The following is an 18,967-nucleotide window of genomic DNA, read 5'->3' on the forward strand; positions in this document are numbered from 1 at the left end:
AAATCAATACAAAGGTTGGAAGAAGCTGCAGAAATCTACCAGAAAGTAGAACAAAAAAGGAAAGCAAGAACAAAAAGATAAGACCAGAACCTTCCAAAAGGACAATTACCCAAAATAATAGGTGATTCAGAAAGAGAAAAGAAGCAAAGATCGGGTGACCAACTGTCCCGGTTTGCATGGGATTCTCGTAGTTTTAAGGCTAAATGTTGGTCTTGGGGAATGCCCCAGACCCAAGGGAAACCAGAACTTCAGATCACCCTAACAAGGAATGAAACAAATGCACAGCTATGCCTATATCACGACATTTCTAAATCACTGAGGCAAAGATCTGTAAGTTTCCAGAAAAACGGGTTATATATACAGATCAGGAATCAGAATGCTAGCAGTACTGAAATCTAAATAACATAATTCTTCAAAATTCTGATGGAGAATAATTTCCAACCCAGAACTGTATTTTCAACCAGTCTGTCAAGTAAGTATCAAGGTTGTAGATTTTCACATTCAAAATCTGAAAAAAACAAAAACTTTAAAAAATCTCATATGTACTTTTTCTTAGAAAGCAAGTGGAAGACATGTTCACCAAAACAAAACAGTAAATCAAGAAAGAAGATGCAGGATCTGGAATCAGGAAACTAAACAGAAGACTAAAGAAATACCTGAAGCTAAAAGCAATGTAACCAGGCATAAAAGGGCAGCCATCCAGAGGCCTCGTTTCTTCAGGAAAATGAAACAAATCCATGTAGACAGCTTGGGAAAAGATTTAGACAATGCATAATGAGTTTGGAGTTGAGTGACGGAGTCAAAGAAAAGGAAAACAACAAAATAATTATTAAACTCAGTTAAAAAAAAAAAAAAAAAAAAGCTTATAAGAAAGGTTATAAAAAAAGGTTATAAGAAAAGTTCCTACAGGCTCAGTGTTAACTGAGCAACGATCATGACTGGGAAAATGTGAAGCATGTACAGTATGCGTTTGGTGGGTGAATAGGTGTGGTAAATCTCCCATACAGGGCACACAATAGTGGTCAAAGTGAAAAAATTCAACAAATAGACATATGAGCACATATGTCTCACATTTATAGATACGGAAGTAAAAACCAAAATGATTGGCTATGCGGAAAGGCAATGTGGCAGGAAGCCTGCTATTTTTTAATAATAAATCTTATATCACTTGACTTTACACATTAAGTATTGACTAATATGAAGGAAAATTTTTAGCAGGATACACACTGGAAGAAAGAGACAGCCCTTAGGGATGGGATTAAGTAATTATTTTTTCTTCTTTGTACGTTTTAATATTTTTGGGATTTTTCATTTTTGATAACACTTTATAATCAGAAGCATCAAAATAGTATAGAATACAGAGGCATGAATAAGAAAAAGCAATTTTAATTTAACTGAAATATAAGTTTAGTAAAATGTAATTTGGCTGAATTAATTCTTACTCTGACCTGGTATACAAAAATACATACCATGGTTGTTTAAAATTCACAGTATAAAACAAAGCAAAGCCTTAAAGAGGTCAATAACATTTGTTTCCATTTAATATTCCTTTTTTAAAAATCTGGCAACTCATTTTTGGTAAATTACTATTGGTAATATGTGGTTACATATTAGTACTAATAAAGTTTTAAGTACTAAATTATTTTAACAGCTGCTTTATAATACAGAAAGCTCTTAACACTCAATCCTTTTTCCTTTAAGCTCCTCACCCAATACATCACCAGGCTAAAAGATAATTCAATTTTTAAAAACTCAGCGGGTATGGCCCTCTAAGACCCAACTAGGTAAAACCAAGAGTTTACTTTTAAATTATTCTGTCCTGCTTGTCTCATTCTTCTTTCCTCTCTCCGTGCTAGAGGCACAAAGTACCATGTCTCTTGGCAGAATTACCTTCCCAGAATACAGCATCTGCCTGGTTCTTTTCTAGTTCTAATAATGGCTACAGGTTGCATGCAAGTCACAGAAGAGTAGAAGAGTATGAAACTCAAGCTGAAAATAAGCTGGTAACTACTGCTATGTTATTAATAATGTGCACATGATGTCTACTTTAAATAATGGAAAGGGAACTGGACCTACAAATAGACATAGCAAACTGGAAATATAGCACCTTTAAATTTTTCTATAAATACATTCCATAATTAATCGCAGATTCTGATCACAAACTGTTTCTTACATGTCTATGCCATCCGTCACCTTCTACCATTAAGACAGTACATACTTTGAAATAGTCAAATTACTTCACAATTAGCCTAAAGAGAAGGTAGATAGATTAGCAGAATATTTTAAGAATATTTTGAAATATTACATCAAAACATCACTGAATATTTTAAAAAATCATTTGTATCATTACACTGCCCCACTGGTTTTACATTTATGCTACATAAATTGGTTAAGACTGTTTGCTCAGGTTAAACAACGCAAAGCAAGAATAATTTCCTAATGCAGATTAAAAATTGTCATAAAACACTATCCTTTCTGGGGTATGCTCAAAACCCAACTGGGCTTCCCTGGTGGCGCAGTGGTTAAGAATCCGCCTGCCAATGCAGGGGGACATGGGTTTGAGCCCTGGTCCGGGAAGATCCCACGTGTCGTGGAACAACTAAGCCCATGCGCCACAGCTACTGAGCCTGCGCTCTAGAGCCCGCGAGCCACAACTACTGAGCCCACGTGCCGCAACTACTGAAGCCAGCGCACCTAGAGCCCCTGCTCTGCAACAAGAGAAGCCACCACAATGAGAAGCCCATGCACCGCAATGAAGAGTAGCCCCTGCTCACTGCAACTAGAGAAAGCCCGCGTGCAGCAACGAAGACCCAATGCAGCAAAAAAATTTATAAACTTCTACCAATTGACACAAGGTGACCTTTGTCCCACAGCTATCTTGACCAGCAGCAGATGGCAAGCCATAGGCTTCAGGTAGCCCGTCACAAAGCAGCTAAAATATACTGCCAGCCCTAGTTCCTCACCAGAAACTTGTTCAACAGATGCCAAAGCAGCACACCAGGAAAGGTCTTCCTGCTTCAGTGACCCGATTAAATGCATCATTTCCCAAAGTGTGTTCCATGGACCACTGCTGTCTCCCTTGGTAATAGGTGGTCAAACAGATTTATAAAATAATGGGTTAAACAGAAGTGACCGTAAGAATTCTCATATTTTTCAATATACTAAAGCATATCCTGAATCTCCTTGAGTGGTATCTGACCATGGGGAAATGGGTTTTCACAAAGCATCATGTAAGTACTGTTACTGCTACAATTTGAAAAAAATTTCCTTTACCAGGAAGTTTTACTGACCAATCGTATCTTAGAATGAGACTATACCTGAGGAAACATATCACCTTCTAATTACCAGGTTCACTGAGTCCTAAAAGTTGAAGAAAACAACCTACCCAATTTGGAATGCTTTCTATCTCACAAAATGTCCACTCCATTTTTTAGTTAACTGACATATTTTTTTACCCGGAGCTGCTAATCCATTGAATGGATTGTAACCATTGAATCTAATTCTGCCCCCAGATTAACGTTAAATTAAAAAAAATATCAAACTAATTCCTAATGCACACAAAAGCTCTTCAAATCTATCGCAACAATTCTCAATTCACATTTTATGTTTATATGGTATTTTAATTTTACAAAGTTGTTTTCACATACATTCTTTCATTTATGCTTCACAAGAATGAATATTATCATTCTGCAAAGATCAGGAATTAGGTTGCTATCATAATTGTAGTTCAGTGATTTGTCCAACCCCACAAAACTATCAGAAGACAACAGAACTTTAAATCAGGGTCTTCCAAATCTAAAGATAGCTATACCGTAAACTGATCAATAGCTAGAATTTATATCAATCCTTCATTTTCAAAATGATGCTCCTGAATGCTTTGTCTTAAGATACTCAATTTCAGCTGTGCACCCTAAATTTAGTGATGCATCCTAAGTACTATTAGCACTATGTTAAGGCTCCTCACATATTTATTCATTCCTCAAATAGCTACTGTGCCCATTTTACAATGAAAAGGTTGCTAACTTTCTCGTAGTCACCAGCTGATAAAATGGCAGAACTAGGATTCAAATCTAGGATTTTTAGCTCTATATTAAGAGCTCTCTCTCCCCAAAATACCATTACTTGAAGCCCAGGGATTCCTCTAAGATACTTCATTTTGCCTCTGTATTCTTAAATAAAATTACCAAGTACTGCCAATCCTCTTGCAGTACTCCTTCTTACATAAACTCTTTCCTAAAGTGACCTATTTAATCATACCTAAAATTCACCCTGCCCTGTGTGACTCCAGGAAGCCTGCCTGGATTTAGCTCACCCAATCTACTCAATCCTCTGCACCCTATTCTCACAACTAATTTCTGGAATCACATGGCCTGGGTTTGACTCTTGGCTCTATCACTTCTTAGTTCTGTGACCTTGGACAGGTAACATGACCTCACTGACCCTGAGTTTCTTTACCTGTAAGAAGCGAATAACAGTACCTGCCACACAGGGCTGATGAGGAGTAAACGAGATGATCCATGTCAACTATTTACAAGTTGTCAGGCACTTGTAAGCACTTTAAGTATTTGTTATTATTTTGTTTTGAAGTGTTTTTCACTTATTTGTAAAGAAGCAAACACACAGTTAATGGTATAATATGAACCCCTGGGCTCACATAGTATTATTCATCCCTAAAGATGAATCAATACCAGTAAAGAAGGATCAAATAAAAGTTCATCTCCTCTGGGGTCTTAACATCTCTTAATGACCCAAATAGATTGCAACAGTAAAACACAAACAACTAACATGGATGAAAAATAAGTGACACAGCAAAGAAAACAAAGGCTTCAAAGTCACACATACCCACCCCATCTTCAAATCCTAACTCTGTCACTTACGAGATATGTTACTCTGGCAAGTTATTTCACCTCCTTGGAATAAATTTCCTTAATAACTATCATCAAGCACCAGTTTTTCGGAAAAGTAAATGTGACTGCATATGTAAAATACCTGGCACTTTTAGATGTGAAACAAATGCTGGTTCCCTTCTCTTGTTTCAACAGCTTAGGCTATAATTAGAGCTTAGAACTAGGGTAGTGGCAATGAAAATGGGAAAGTGATATTAGTGACCACAGAACACACAGATTTTGTGAAAGTAAGAAAAGCAACTATGAAGTGAGTTTTAAACTAAGTCAGTCTGTGACCATGTGCAGAGTGAGTATGGCAGCATACCTGGACTGGTTTTATTATGGCACAGGGGCAGCATCAAAACCCTCGGGGCTTCCTGTTTGAGAGCAACCTCACAACCAAGAAAACCCCGCTGATCAGCCACTGGTAGGGACAGGTTTTCTTTTAAAGACTGCACTAACTGACTATGTACAAAAACAAAGCTGGTCTCTGAGAAGAGTTAAGGACACAACACTCGAGAACAATCTGCTCAGGGCTTCCCTGGTGGCGCAGTGGTTAACAGTCTGCCTGCCAATGCAGGGGACACAGGTTCAAGCCCTGGTCCGGGAAGATCCCGCATGCTGCGGAGCAACTAAGCCCGTGCGCCACAACTACTGAGCCTGCGCTCTAGAGCCCGCAAGCCACAACTACTGAGCCCGTGTGCCACAACTACTGAAGCCCGTGCGCCTAGAGCCCGTGCTCCACAATAAGAGAGGCCACCGCGATGAGAAGCCCGCGCGCCACAATGAAGAGTAGCTCCCACTCGCCGCAACTAGAGAAAGCCCGTGCACAGCAACAAAGACCCAATGCAGCCAAAAATAAGTAAATAAGATACATAAATTAAAAAAAAAAAGAGCAATCTGCTCTCACCTGTGCCAGGACCCTCCTAGAAATAAGAATTGAAAGAGATGAGCTCTTCAAATGAGGTAGGCTGGAAGGGTTAGAGTGAATCCCACGGACTGTGCTGTAAACTCAACCTGGGCCACTGACTGTGGAGATCACACAGCTACTACACACAGTGGAGACACACAAGCACGCAAATACAGATGCACACATGCTTCTACTTCACTTAAAAGTAGACAGAGGAAGAGGTAAAAAGGCAGAGATAAATAACTCCAATTGTCAAGAAAACCTTGTCTGGACCAACAGACAAACGGCTGTCCCTTTTTACCCAACCTTTTATTTCCTTTTGACTTCAGGATACCAATCTTAATCTTCATCCGATATTTATATTCAAATTCAAAAGATTTTATACAGATATACCGCATATTTAAAATAACAAATAGAACAAATTCTATAATTTAAGAGTAAGAGATGCTACCTTCACAATAACCCTATGATACAGGTTAAACATAAAATTTTACCATAATGTCTACTAGTATTCTTGTCAAAATGTTGCTAATATTGAATCAACTAAGAATAGTTTATAGATTGTAGAATTAAACTAAACAGAGCTAACAGCTCTGATTCAACACTAGGTTAGGCTGGTTCAATATTAAACTTTCACAAGAATACTAGTAGACACTATATAAAATCTTCCAATGACCAAAAAACATTCTAGCCCTATCAAAATGTGGACCTGAAATTTTCTTTGAGGGCTCAAAAGGAGAAAAGATGGTCAAAAACAAGCTTCTTGGTTAAATATTACAAAAATTAAATGCTTTGAAAACCACAGGTAAGTGCTGTTTTGTTCTCTGTATTTGCGTCGTTTAGATTTCTCAAAATAAAAAAAAAAAAAAAAAAGCACTTCATCATTACAGCAATCATGTAATTGAAGAGGGTCTCCACGATTTCTAATCAGTTCTAATGAAGTTAACATTTGGCTTCCTGAAGAAGTTTTTTTGGAAAAAAGAGGGAGAAAAGTGCCTCAGGATGCCTTTCTCTTATCTATTGTTTGTTTCTTTGCTTGAATGTATTATTCTCAAACATTAGTTCTTTCTGCTCCACTATACGCTTCAAGAAGGCAATTTCTTTCCCATTTACCTAGGACCCAGAGCCCAGCGCAATGAACATAAGAGGTATTCATCCTTAGTCTAAGCTCCTTAAAGGCCATAAAATATTACATGTGAATAAAGTTTAATTAATACTAGGGTACATTTATTCTAATAACTTAGCTCAGGGTTTCCTCACATCAAGAACGTGTGGAACAGTGGTCCCATACACAGTGTTAGAATCCCTGGTGGCGCAGTGGTTAAGAATCCGCCTGCCGATGCAGGGGACATGGGTCTGAGCCCTGGTCCGGGAAGATCCCACATGCCGTGGAGCAACTAAGCCCGTGTGCCACAATTACTGAGCCTGCGCTCTAGAGCCCGCGAGCCACAACTACTGAAGCCCGCGCGCCTAGAGCTTGTGCTCCGCAACAAGAGAAGCCACCACAATGAGAAACCCGCGCACCGCAACAAAGAGTAGCCCCCGCTCGCTGCAACTAGAGAAAGCCCATGTGCAGCAACACATGCAGCAACGAAGACCCAAAGCAGCCATAAATAAATAAATAAAAAATAAATAAATAAATTAATTAATTAATTTTACAAAACAAAAAGAATGTATAATACCAAAAAAGAGCATTTGATCTCCAACTGTGGTCATGATCAACTCATAACTAGAACAGTTTTGTTTCTGGTTATAGGAGAAAAACCAACTTGCTGTCCTACTCTGACATCAGAAAATAAGTAGCAAATGCTGCAAAGATAAAGAAAGATACTAAAACATGACAATTTAGTAATAAGGCGGAAGCATTCCTTATCCATTTCCATAAAAGTAAATGTGGTTTATCAATTATTATACACTTTGGGTACAGATACAGGTACAGTAATAAATCTAAAACTGCCTCAGACTGACTACCTTGAAAACCTGATCCCTCTTGACAAATCCAGAGAAATTTTCTTTAATTTTAAAAAAAAAAAAGATCTTTCGAGTGAACTTACTTGCTAATTTGGCCTGTAATCCAGAAGGTCCAGGTTTTGATGTCTCTGACTTAGAAGACCCTGGAAGAGACAGTTTTGTTTTAGGAAGGCTAACTTTAGGGCTGAAACGAGCAGCCCAATCAAATTTTGAAGAGCCACCAGTTTTACTCTGTTCCTTCTCCCTGCTACTTCTTCTTGGACTGGGGCTGGATGCTGAACGGGAACGCCTGGCCTTGTTCTGGTCTTTTCCTTGTTTCACCCTGGCACCTGGTGGAACAGCAGAGGAGGCCGAGGCTACAGCAGAAGACGAGGAGGAAGTAGAGGCAGCAGAAGAAGAATCGGTGATGGTGCTACACCCAGCTTTGGCTGAGGCGGCTGATTTTGAAGCCAGCTTGGTAGGTTTTGCAGATCTCTCTTCGGCACCAGTTGCTTCCGACACAGAACCACTCTTTATACAAGAACTCTCTGTCCTCTTTCTTTTCTGACTCCGTGAACTAGCAGTGGCCCCACTCTTCCTGGTATGAGCCTTGCTTGTTGATGGAGACTGTGCAGATTTCAGTTGTTGCTCCTGGTCTAAATGTCTCTTCTTTGACTTACTGTGTGGCTTACTTGTTTCTGAGGGAGATTCAGTATGCTGAAGTGCTTTGGGTTTTTTTGCAGAGCTAGGAGAGTTGGTCCTGTTGTAGTCTGGACTAGCACTGCGTTTCACTCCTCGAGAATTGTCTTTCTTAGGCACCTGCCCCGTTTTCTGCCTTTCTGAAGTATTGGCTCTGTCTGGATCCTCTGGTTGTGGGACTATGACAGCAGATGATGAACTGCAGCTTCTAAGAGGTTAGATAAGACAAGAGTTAGTATCAGCCTGCCATCGTTAAACCTGTCATATAATACTTATTTATTAACTTCTCAAATCTGTGGAAGTAAGATTTTTTTTAAAGTGCAAAAGTTTTCCTGGTAAGTCCAGTAACTAAATAAACATAGGCTCGCAAATGGTTCAAAACTGAGGGGAAAAAAAAGGGGTGGGGGTGGGGGGAGGGTGACACTTTGGATGGTAAAATATTAGAAGATCAGGCTAATTCTTTAGCCCAAAGATTACTGACACTAACACCCCTAATCATAAAACAAGAATTAGGATTACAAGAAAAAGAATGCTTACTTAGTAGCTCAGAACGAGTTGAAACTAGAATATCAATACTCTATTTACAAACACAACTTCTTTGTCAAAGCTTAAAATAAATAAGCATTAACATATACACTTTCAAAATGAAGGTTAGAAAGTTTTATATTGTAGTATCAAATATTTACAGTCACATTCCTTTCCAAAGACTCCTATCAATTAGATCTTAAGACATCACTGATCTGTGGCTCTGACAATAAAAAACTAAGAAAAATTGGATTTAAAATGGCATTTCAGATGCCTATAATGGTTTGTTAGGCAAAAGGAGAAACTTGCAGCTCTCTAATCAAGGAGAATAAAGCACTATCTGGGGTATGTTGCACTGACATCACTGCAGAGGTGATACACTATTAATCCTAAAAGTTATACCCGGATAATAATGAAAACAAGTATCGTAACATTTTGGCATAACCTGGTACGTTTTAATATTACGTAATGATTCAAATGCAAATAATTCTGCCTTGAAAAATGTATAAGCAATGTGAAGATTTACCTTTTAGAAAGGTGTCCCCTTGACAGTTCAGAAGTAGTATTAGACTGCACTTTGGGTGCCTTAGAATTAGATTTTCTACTCTCAGGAGGGCTATATCCCTTATGTTTTGCCTGCCCTAAATGTGACCTGTCAGCAGAAAACCAAAACAGAAATCTATCAGGAAAATGAGATGCAAATACAACACTGAAAGTGAAATCTTTTTTCATTAAAAAAAAAAAAAAAAAAGCTTCCCAATTCTTCATTATTGACTCTACCCTTTCCCCAAATATTTCTATAATTAAATGATTATTCTATCAAATAATCTGGCCAAAGAAATTACCTTTTAGAACCAACCCCCTCAATACCCAAGAGTTAAGATTTTTTTTATAACCAGCTGAAGTACACCAAAAAACCAAGTCCTAGATAAAAAGATAAAGAATTTACCACAAAATATTCCAAACACATTCAAAACAATTGCACCGCTGATACATGGTTGGGTTATATTTATAATAAATCAAATCCTTATGCCAGCATTGTTTTAAGAGCAAGCTTGAGGGACATGAAGAAACTGTTTTCAGTTGTTAGATGTTTAACCTCTGGCAAAGGTCACATGAGATTTACACAAGCAAAGGAAGCATGCACGAATATATACCCAGAAAAGTTGGTGTTCCAGAGGTGAGATATTAACGGAACAGATGCAATTTATGTAATTCACGGCCAACATCCTTCATGTAAATAACATAAGAGCATATTCTAATGAGAATAATAAAGTTTCATTAATACCAAAGCTGTTTACTTTGTTAAAAAAAAAAAATTTTAAAGGCCTTCAATCTGAAAATGATCTCAAAGGAATTTAGAAATGAGTCACTGAACGCCTTACACGATAACTCTAACTGAACATATAAGGATGCCGTGCAGTTCTTCTTAACATATCATACGTGTTCCACCATCTCTTCAAAAAGATGATCTAAGGTTTCTGGTCTCAGTATCTTTACTGTTTTCTTTCATTATTGCAGAAGAACTCAATACTGGAATCTTGAAAGAAGATATGGCATCAGCTTCTCAATGAAAGTAAATATTTCTTGGGTCCGTACTATCATTTTCATTTTTAAGGTTTTAATCCATAAAAGAATAGTACTTTCTAAAGATTTCACTAGATCAACTACTAAAAAACTATAGTAACCTATAGTCTTTTGTGTGTTGTAGTCTTTGCTTTAGTGATGATTTTCCCCCCCACGGTATATGTTATATTTTCTCTGGGTGTATCCAAGCTGAACCTTATAAGAGATTTATATACTGTGATTTAGTTTTTCTTTTTCCTAGATATTCTTACACTGGCAGACTGAAATTTTGCTTTATCCCATGAGTTTCTTGTTTGAGAGATTTAGTTTCTAGGAGTTGCTTTTTGTTTTTGTTACATTTCTAGTAAAAGATATGAGAGTTCTACTTTTTTTTTTTTTAAAGGAATAAGACTGAGTAAATTTGCAAATCATTTCATAGTTATTTTTTAAAAAGGGAGGTAAAATGTTGTTTTCAGGTATACAATTTAATATACACGGAATAATATTTATAAATTACATCATTCAGGTTCTCTACATTCTTATTTTTGTAAAGTTTGCCATAGATTAATCTTTTAATTGAATCACAATTTCTACTTCATTGTATAATAAAATTTAAAATATTCCTTGCTGTATTCCTTGAAAATTTAAAAATCATATTAAAAGAAAACCTTATCCATTCAAAGCTAGACAACTTTGTGATAATGTTCAAGTAGTTAAGTAGTTAAATGTCAATCCTTTAAAAGAAAAACAACAGAAAAACAAAAAAACCCACCATAACATATTCCTAAGCAAGTCTCTTTGTCGACAGAAATTGACCAACACTAACCTAATGCTGATCCCACTGCAGAGGCAGCACTCCTCCTCTTCTCCACCCAAATAAATTGTCCTCTGGTTTTAAAATACATCTAACTTTATAGCCACCCAAACCCACTCCTGCATTTTTCATGTCCTTACTAACACTTTCAAGGAACTAAAGAATTCAGCAGGTAAAGTCTCAACATGTATGAAAGGGGGAGGGGAGGGGAGGAAAAAGAACAGAAAGAAAACAGTATCCAATCATCTGAGAAAGTGAGGCTCACACAACTGGCTTAAATCCCATACTGATCTGATTCTACCTTTCCTAAAATTATTTTTAAGTGTGATATTCTGAGGCCTCGTCAAAAAACTTTTTAAAATACTATAAAACACCATTTATGTCCTTCTATTGTTTAGCATGATCTTAATATTGATACATTTTCTGTAGAGGGTAGTAAATACTTGCAGCTTTGTGGGCGGTACTATGTGTCACAAAAGCAGGTATAAACAACACATAAACAAATGGGCATGGCTATGTTCCAACCAAATTTTTATTTACAAAAGCAGGCAGTAGGCTGGATTTGACCCATGGGTTTTCCAACCCCTGACATACCACAAAAGGAGTAAGCAACCAGATGGATACCATAAGTAACAATCTGGGCCCTCCCAAAGTGGGACTCTATTTTATCATGCCCATTTATAAATTATTAATGCTCAGATACTGTAAGGAAATCTCCATAAAATAATAATGCCCAATTAGAACAGCCAATTAGAGTATAACAGCATTCAGCACTAAACGAGTCTTGATGCCTTTTAGCTCATTTTACCAACTCCCTCATTTATCAAACCTTATTAACATTAATTTTTATTAAAAAAACATAATCTCTTTAAGACCCGTAAAAGTTATATCCACTGTAAATCAAATTTGCAAGAACAAGACAATAAAATTCACGACAAACTCTTAAGTAGCACCAAGATGAGCCCATTTAGTGAATTAGAGCCCAAGATAGTTGGGTGGGGGGATGGATGTGGATGGAGTGGGGGCACAAGTATATTCAGGAGCTTCTACATCATCCTATGGATGTTGCTGGAAAAAAAAAAAATCTCAGGCTCTGAAAAATCACCCACTAAAAAGAACTGGACTAATGGTGAAAATAAGATTGGAAACAGAGCACTCAAACCTATGCTATTTTGCAGTGAGAGTCCTAACAAAAACGCCATCAATTTTAATAAAAGATTAAACCTTCACTAACATTTGCACCAATAATCCCAGTTGGTCCACTCATTAGAGTCTTTCTTATTTTTGTACTTTCTCCTTTAAGTGTAAATTTTTCAAGACATTTTCTTTCAGGACCAACTTCGACAAAATTAAAAATACAATTCTGGGGGAGACTTCCCTTTTTGTCATTTTCTTTCTTTATAAATACAAGAGTAAATGGTTTTGAGCTTCCTGGGAGTGTTACCAGTACAAAGTGTGGTGGTTCTGGAAGCCACGGAACTAGCTATTTCTTGCACTAAATGATTTCTTTAACTCATTTTTGCACTATTTCCAGGTCTTTCATAAGACTTCATAGATTACCAGTTCATATATTAACACTACAGGAAAAACTGCCTAAGACCTGACACTACTTCCACATCATACTGACATCATTTTCCTATTTACCAAGTACATGCGTGCCAACTCACGTTAAAGAAACCCAGGTTGCAACAGAGCATACTACAATCATCTCTGGGTTATGTGCTTTCAATATTAACCTGAAAGCAAGTCTCAAATGCCTCTTGCCGACTTTTAGGCAAATTGTAGTGACTGTCCCTTCTAGATACTTAATTTGGTAGTCTTAAAGATTAGAAACCATCTCTAGTCCAGAGGACATCTAAAAGAGGCCAAAACCTTGTAGCAAAAAGTATTCTTATTGTAATCTTAGACAAATGAGGAAGGCGGCTAGTTACAAGGAGCTAGTTAATTCCTTGTATTACAGTTCCTGGATTTTCTTTGAAATTAATATCTATGCCAGACATACAACTCAAATATATGTACATATTACCAAATATAAATGATTTGGTACTTAATTATATCTCCAAATTTGTGTATGTGTATACAGACATACATTTTTATGCTCTTATATTTTATATACAGAATTATAACATTATAGCTGTGTTCCAAAAATTAAATGCTTTGTTTATAATGCTATAAAATGCATATTATAGGGGCTTCCCTGGTGGTGCAGTGGTTGAGAATCTGCCTGCCAATGCAGGGGGCACGGGTTCGAGCCCTGGTCTGGGAGGATCCCACATGCCGCGGAGCAACTGGGCCCGTGAGCCACAACTGCTGAGCCTGCGTGTCTGGAGCCTGTGCTCCGCAACAAGAGAGGCCGCGATAGTGAGAGGCCCGCGCAACGCAATGAAGAGTGGCCCCCGTTCGCCGCAACTGGAGAAAGCCCTCGCAAAGAAACGAAGACCCAACACAGCTAAATAAATAAATAAATAAATTTATTTTAAAAAAAAATGCATATTATAAATAAGCCCCTGATTTTCAATAATCAAAGTGGAAAGTTCACTTAAACCACTTTAAACAAAAACTCACTAATGTTCTCTGTAAAATGTACTAGTTTCTATTTCAGTCACAAAACAGAAGCTGAGTAGTCTGACCAATGTTCCTATGTTCAGTTATGGAGAAATGCTAGCACAAATAATTCTGTAATTTAGAGCTCCTTATTTATCTTAAAAATCAGTGGTTTAAAAAAAAAAAAAAAAAAACAGTAGTGGTTCCTCCTCCGGGGAGTATTTTGAAGCAGTATGTTGGGGACCAGTGGTGCTGCTGGCGTTTTCAGCAGGTAAGGACTAGAGGTAGAAGATGTCGTGCAGTACACAGAACCAGGAGACACAGTGAAGAACTGCCTCATCACCCATATATTTCAAATAGCCTTGATAATATAGGAAGACCTTATGAAAACACTTAAAATCTGGCCATGACATCGGGGAAAAACAGGTTTATAATTTCTCAGCTTAGATTTGTTTTGCATGGTTCTCTATATACTTAAATTTTGCAGGAATGCAAGGGAATCCACAAAAGATTATATCTGTTTTTTGCAGCTTGACCAAGAGTCATGCATCATTTTGGAAAAGTTTGTAATGAAAATGCTGCTTACAGCATTTAAGTCTGTTGTCGCAGCTGTCACATTCAATAAATTCAAATAGAGATGCAAGCATCTGAATACAGTGTCATCTTCTGTCAAGTACCCAAGCATTTACCTACTGAAATCATGTTATTTTGTTATCAACTGTTTTCCTTTTACTTGTTTATTTTCACCTTTGTGAAATGCTTGTATATTATATTCATGTTTCTAAACTGTGGAGGGAGGCTTTTTATATACTTCTTAATTCAAGACACTAAAGGGGCATCAAAATAAAGATGTTTACATTATATGATACACGTTATAGAGTGGGAGCACTGGATCGAACAGAGTTGAGAACTACTGTACCAAGCTACTCAAGTCATACTTGCACACACTTGGTTTCCCAACTCAAGTATATGCAAGTCACGACAGGGCACATAAACACTGATAACACACTACACTGTGTCCCGTCCTCAAAGAGGTTAGAATCCATAAAGAGATCTACCAAGTGCTATAAAGTTCACAACAAAGGGAGAAATTACTCTTAGCGGGAAAATACAGGTTTTATAGACCACATGGCATTTAAACCACACCCTGAAGAATGAAAAGCCGAGGAAAAAGAGCGTTCCGCTTAAAAGCAGCATAGACAAGGGCAGAGAGGCAGCAAATTTTAAAACCCACATGGCACCTGGTAAATGATATGAATTTCCCTGAGCACAGAGACACATTAGAAAACAAGGTTGGAAGGACAGGCTAGGGCTTAAATGCCTTTTGGAAGGATTTTGTTCTTAATCGTAGCCTGGAGTAAGAGACTAACAACAGGGTTGGAAACATGCAAAAGCCAAAATTTTATATGTTCAACAATCTGGGTATACTGAGAATGGGTGAGTAAACTACAATAACTTTAAGTTATTGGGCAAAGAAAAAAAGGCAGAGGGACTGAAAATCAAAACCATATATATACACTAATGTGTATAAAATAGATAACTAATAAGAACATGCTGTATTATTTTTTTAACAAATAAAATAAAATTCATATTTAAAAAAACAAACAAACAAAAACCATGGGAAAAGATGCCCACCCCCCCAAAGGGAATCTCACAGCTCAATTTAGTTTTGCCCCCACCTTTCACAAATAAATTAGTTGGGTGAGGGGTATAAACACTGAGATAATAAAAGTAAATTAGTGATTAGTGATAGATTAGTGATACAATACCATCTCATGAACTACACTGGCTTTTATAAATACCTGGATAAAAATGTATTAAGATGACCACAGAGGACTTCCCTGGTGGCGCAGTGGTTAGGAATCCGCCTGCGAATGCAGGGGACACGGGTTCAATCCCTGATCCGGGAAGATCCCACAGGCCGTGAAGCAACTAAGCCTGTGCACCACAACTACTGAAGCCCGCGAGCCCTGGAGCCCACGTGCCGCAACTACTGAGCCCACGTGCCACAACTACTGAAACCCGCATGCTCTAGGGCCTGCATGCCACAACTACTGAGCCCATGTGCTGCAACCACTGAAGCCCGCGTGCCTAGAGCCCGTGCTCCGCAACAAGAGAAGCCACCGCAATGAGAAGCCCGCACACTGCAACAAAGAGTAGCCCCTGCTCGCCACAACTAGAGAAAGCCCGTGTGAAGCAACAAAGACCTGACGCAGCCAAAAAAAAAGAGTAAAAAATTAAAAAAAAAAATCCAAAACAAAACCACAAACACAGAATAAATAATTTTAAACGTGTGATTATGTGATAAGCATTATACTGATTCTTTAAAGACATTATCTAGCTTAATCCTCAAATGACACTGGAGGCAGGTATATTTCCATTTTAAAGATGTAAGAACGGAGGCTTGCCCCAAATCACCCAGCCCTTGGGCAGGAAAGGTGAGATTGAGCCCAGGTATTCCAAATCCCTAAATCTGAAACCCCACAGTTACATCTAGGGGCTTAGTGGTGAAAGTAAAAGGTCAGCATCTAGTTATTAAATTTTTCCTACCCATGCTGGTATTTCTGTTCCTGACTGTATATGTCAAAATAAATGGCTTAAGGCTTTGGAGATGTTATGAGAAAAACAGAAGAAAATCACGTTTTCCCTCCTGCTTCAAAAGCGATAGCCTTCCGTATATGATATTGAAACTTGCTGTTCAATTACTGAAGAAGCATTTACATATATTTATTTTTTTTAGTCATACTGATACTCTAGGAAAGCATTCTGAGACTGAGAAAGCATTTGTAAAAAGTGGTGTGGAACATCAGATTCCTTCAATACTGAGGGACAGGAGAATCAGAGCAAATCGTCAGTTAAGATATGAAATAATCTATGGCAGCTGATGCCTTATAGGTTTCCAATATGTTTATAAAGTGATTTTTGGACAAAATTTCACACTTGATGATTAAAGCAAGAAATATATAATGCAGAGAAAATTACACAATATATAAAATATTACTTTGTTGGTCCAAGAAATAATTTAACATGGATACTATTAAGAATCCAATGCACATAACTTCTACCTAGAAAAAAGTAGCCTCTGTTCCTCTTTAGACCAAGACAACCATGCCACTGTTGAACACAACACTGTCAATCTTGCCTCCCAGCACAAGGCCTGATGGGACAGACAAGCCTTCTGAGCATTACCAAAGCAGCCCAAAAAGTGGAAAAGCGTGTGCACACGTGGTTCTTTGGGTGAAACTCAAAGTGCATAATTATGCAGTAAGATTCGCCATTACTGAAAGGAGCAAGTGACAAGTTACCGGGCCAACTCTAGTATAAATTGTTTTTTAAAGTGGTTTCAATTAAGTCCTAAGAAACAGTGAAGTCACTGTCACATCACACTGCCTCCCCTTAACATTCTCCTCCTCCCAAAGATGAGGAAGCTTGCGCTTCCATCTGACTGAGCAAAGGTCAGGATGAAAAAAGAGACAGAAGGAACACCAAAAAAGGAATATTTAAAAAGGCAGGGCTTCCCTGGTGGCGCAGTGGTTAAGAATCTGCCTGCCAATGCAAGGGACACAGGTTCGATCCCTGGTCCGGGAAGACCCCACGTGCCGCGGAGCAACTAAGCCCGTGCGCCACAACTACTGAAGCCCGCGCACCTAGAGCCCGTGCTCCACAACAAGAGAAGCCACCGCGATGAGAAACCCGTGCACCGCAACGAAGAGTAAGCAGCCCCCGCTCGCCACAACTAAAGAAAGCCTGTGCGCAGCAACAAAGACCCAACGCAGCCAAAAACAAATAAATAAATAAATTTTAAAAATAAAAATTAAAAGGCACCCATACTGGTTAATTAAGTAGGAGAATGAAGAGAACAACACACAATTGCGTGTCCATGCTGTCCTAAGTAGAATTTAGGGAAATAAGCAGTTTGTTGCAGACATGGGAGCAAGAATAAAAATTTTAAAATGGTGTTAAACAGCCTGTGATAGCTACCAGGTGCTGTTTGCAAATATTCCATTTCTCTTCTTTCCAGACACACAGTAGGATGATACCTGCCAAACCACCTGGAAGTTACGTGCAGCCATGTAAGTTGCTCTGGTCAAGGAACGTGCGCGGAAATGGATCACTTCTGAGGGAAGCCTTGGACAGCCAGAGAGCAAGTCAGCATATTCTCTTGCCACCACAGCAGTGATACCTGAATACCTGAATGTGCGGACATGGAGCAGAGCCTGCAGGTAACGCAGGATGGACGAGTTTCCTAGTGGTTAGATTGTTATACTAATATTTAGGAGCTGTTTGTTACTGTAGCACAATCCAGGCATCCTGTCGCATAGCTCATTTAAACCAGGCCCTATTTCAACTGGCCTTCACTCCAGTCAATGACCTTTTCATGACCATTTCAGTAAAAGAAAGTCACATATCTGTGCCTAAAAATGCCAAGGAAGTAAATCTCCTGATTTCAACACTAGTATTTGCTGAACACCTACTACTTGTGAGCAAAGTAACAAGAGACACAGAAAAATGAGAAATCAAATCCACTCTGAAAATAACTAATGACTCCATGTCTCAAGTAGAGACAAATATGGCTGACACGTACCATTTATTTTACAACTGCTTCTTCAGCCTTCAAAGCCCCATCAATGAGGTCATCACCAGAAATGTTTCTCACTTGACTTTAATAACCACTTACATGCCCATTTCCCCTACTGAACTGGAAACTGCTTGTGACAAAGGCTATTCTACTCTAATTTTTATAATTACCATCTAGCATGGTGCTTACTAGCATGGTGTTCTACAAATGGATGAATACAATCTTATACTGAGTTTGTACTGCAAGTACATCAAGGCAGGACTCTTTAGCTCTAAAGCCAAAAACAGAGGCTTTATTAAAATAAGGCATGCATACCTCCAGAATCCAATAGTTAAATAAGCAAGTCTAGAGAAAAGAGTCAACACAGCTCTGAAGAACTAAGGAATTGAAACTCGTCAGAACTTTAATCACACATAATCTCTAATATATTTGCTTTTCTCTGACTGTCCATCATCTTCCATAAGGCAGGAGACATGCAGTTGGCAACTTCAGAT

The 18,967-nt window shown here is 38.2% G+C and overlaps 1 protein-coding gene across 22 annotated transcripts in view; it reads right to left on the reverse strand.

Moving 5' to 3' along the window:
• TRIP12 (thyroid hormone receptor interactor 12) overlaps positions 1–18,967 on the reverse strand; it is a 146,478-nt gene that overhangs the window by 81,332 nt on the left and 46,179 nt on the right. For 13 of the 22 annotated variants that reach the window (XM_082466395.1, XM_082466394.1, XM_082466379.1 and 10 more), the window contains 2 exons: positions 9,497–9,622; positions 7,851–8,653 (listed from right to left, as the gene is read on the reverse strand). In XM_082466395.1, the coding sequence (XP_082322521.1) occupies positions 7,851–8,653; positions 9,497–9,622 (929 nt within the window). The remainder of the gene's footprint in view (positions 1–7,850; positions 8,654–9,496; positions 9,623–18,967) is intronic. The other 9 variants (XM_082466391.1, XM_082466388.1, XM_082466385.1 and 6 more) reach the window with 2 other exon arrangements.

Source organism: Balaenoptera physalus (assembly GCF_965194825.1).
Source record: "Balaenoptera physalus genome assembly, chromosome: 6".
Lineage (NCBI taxonomy): Eukaryota > Metazoa > Chordata > Mammalia > Artiodactyla > Balaenopteridae > Balaenoptera > Balaenoptera physalus.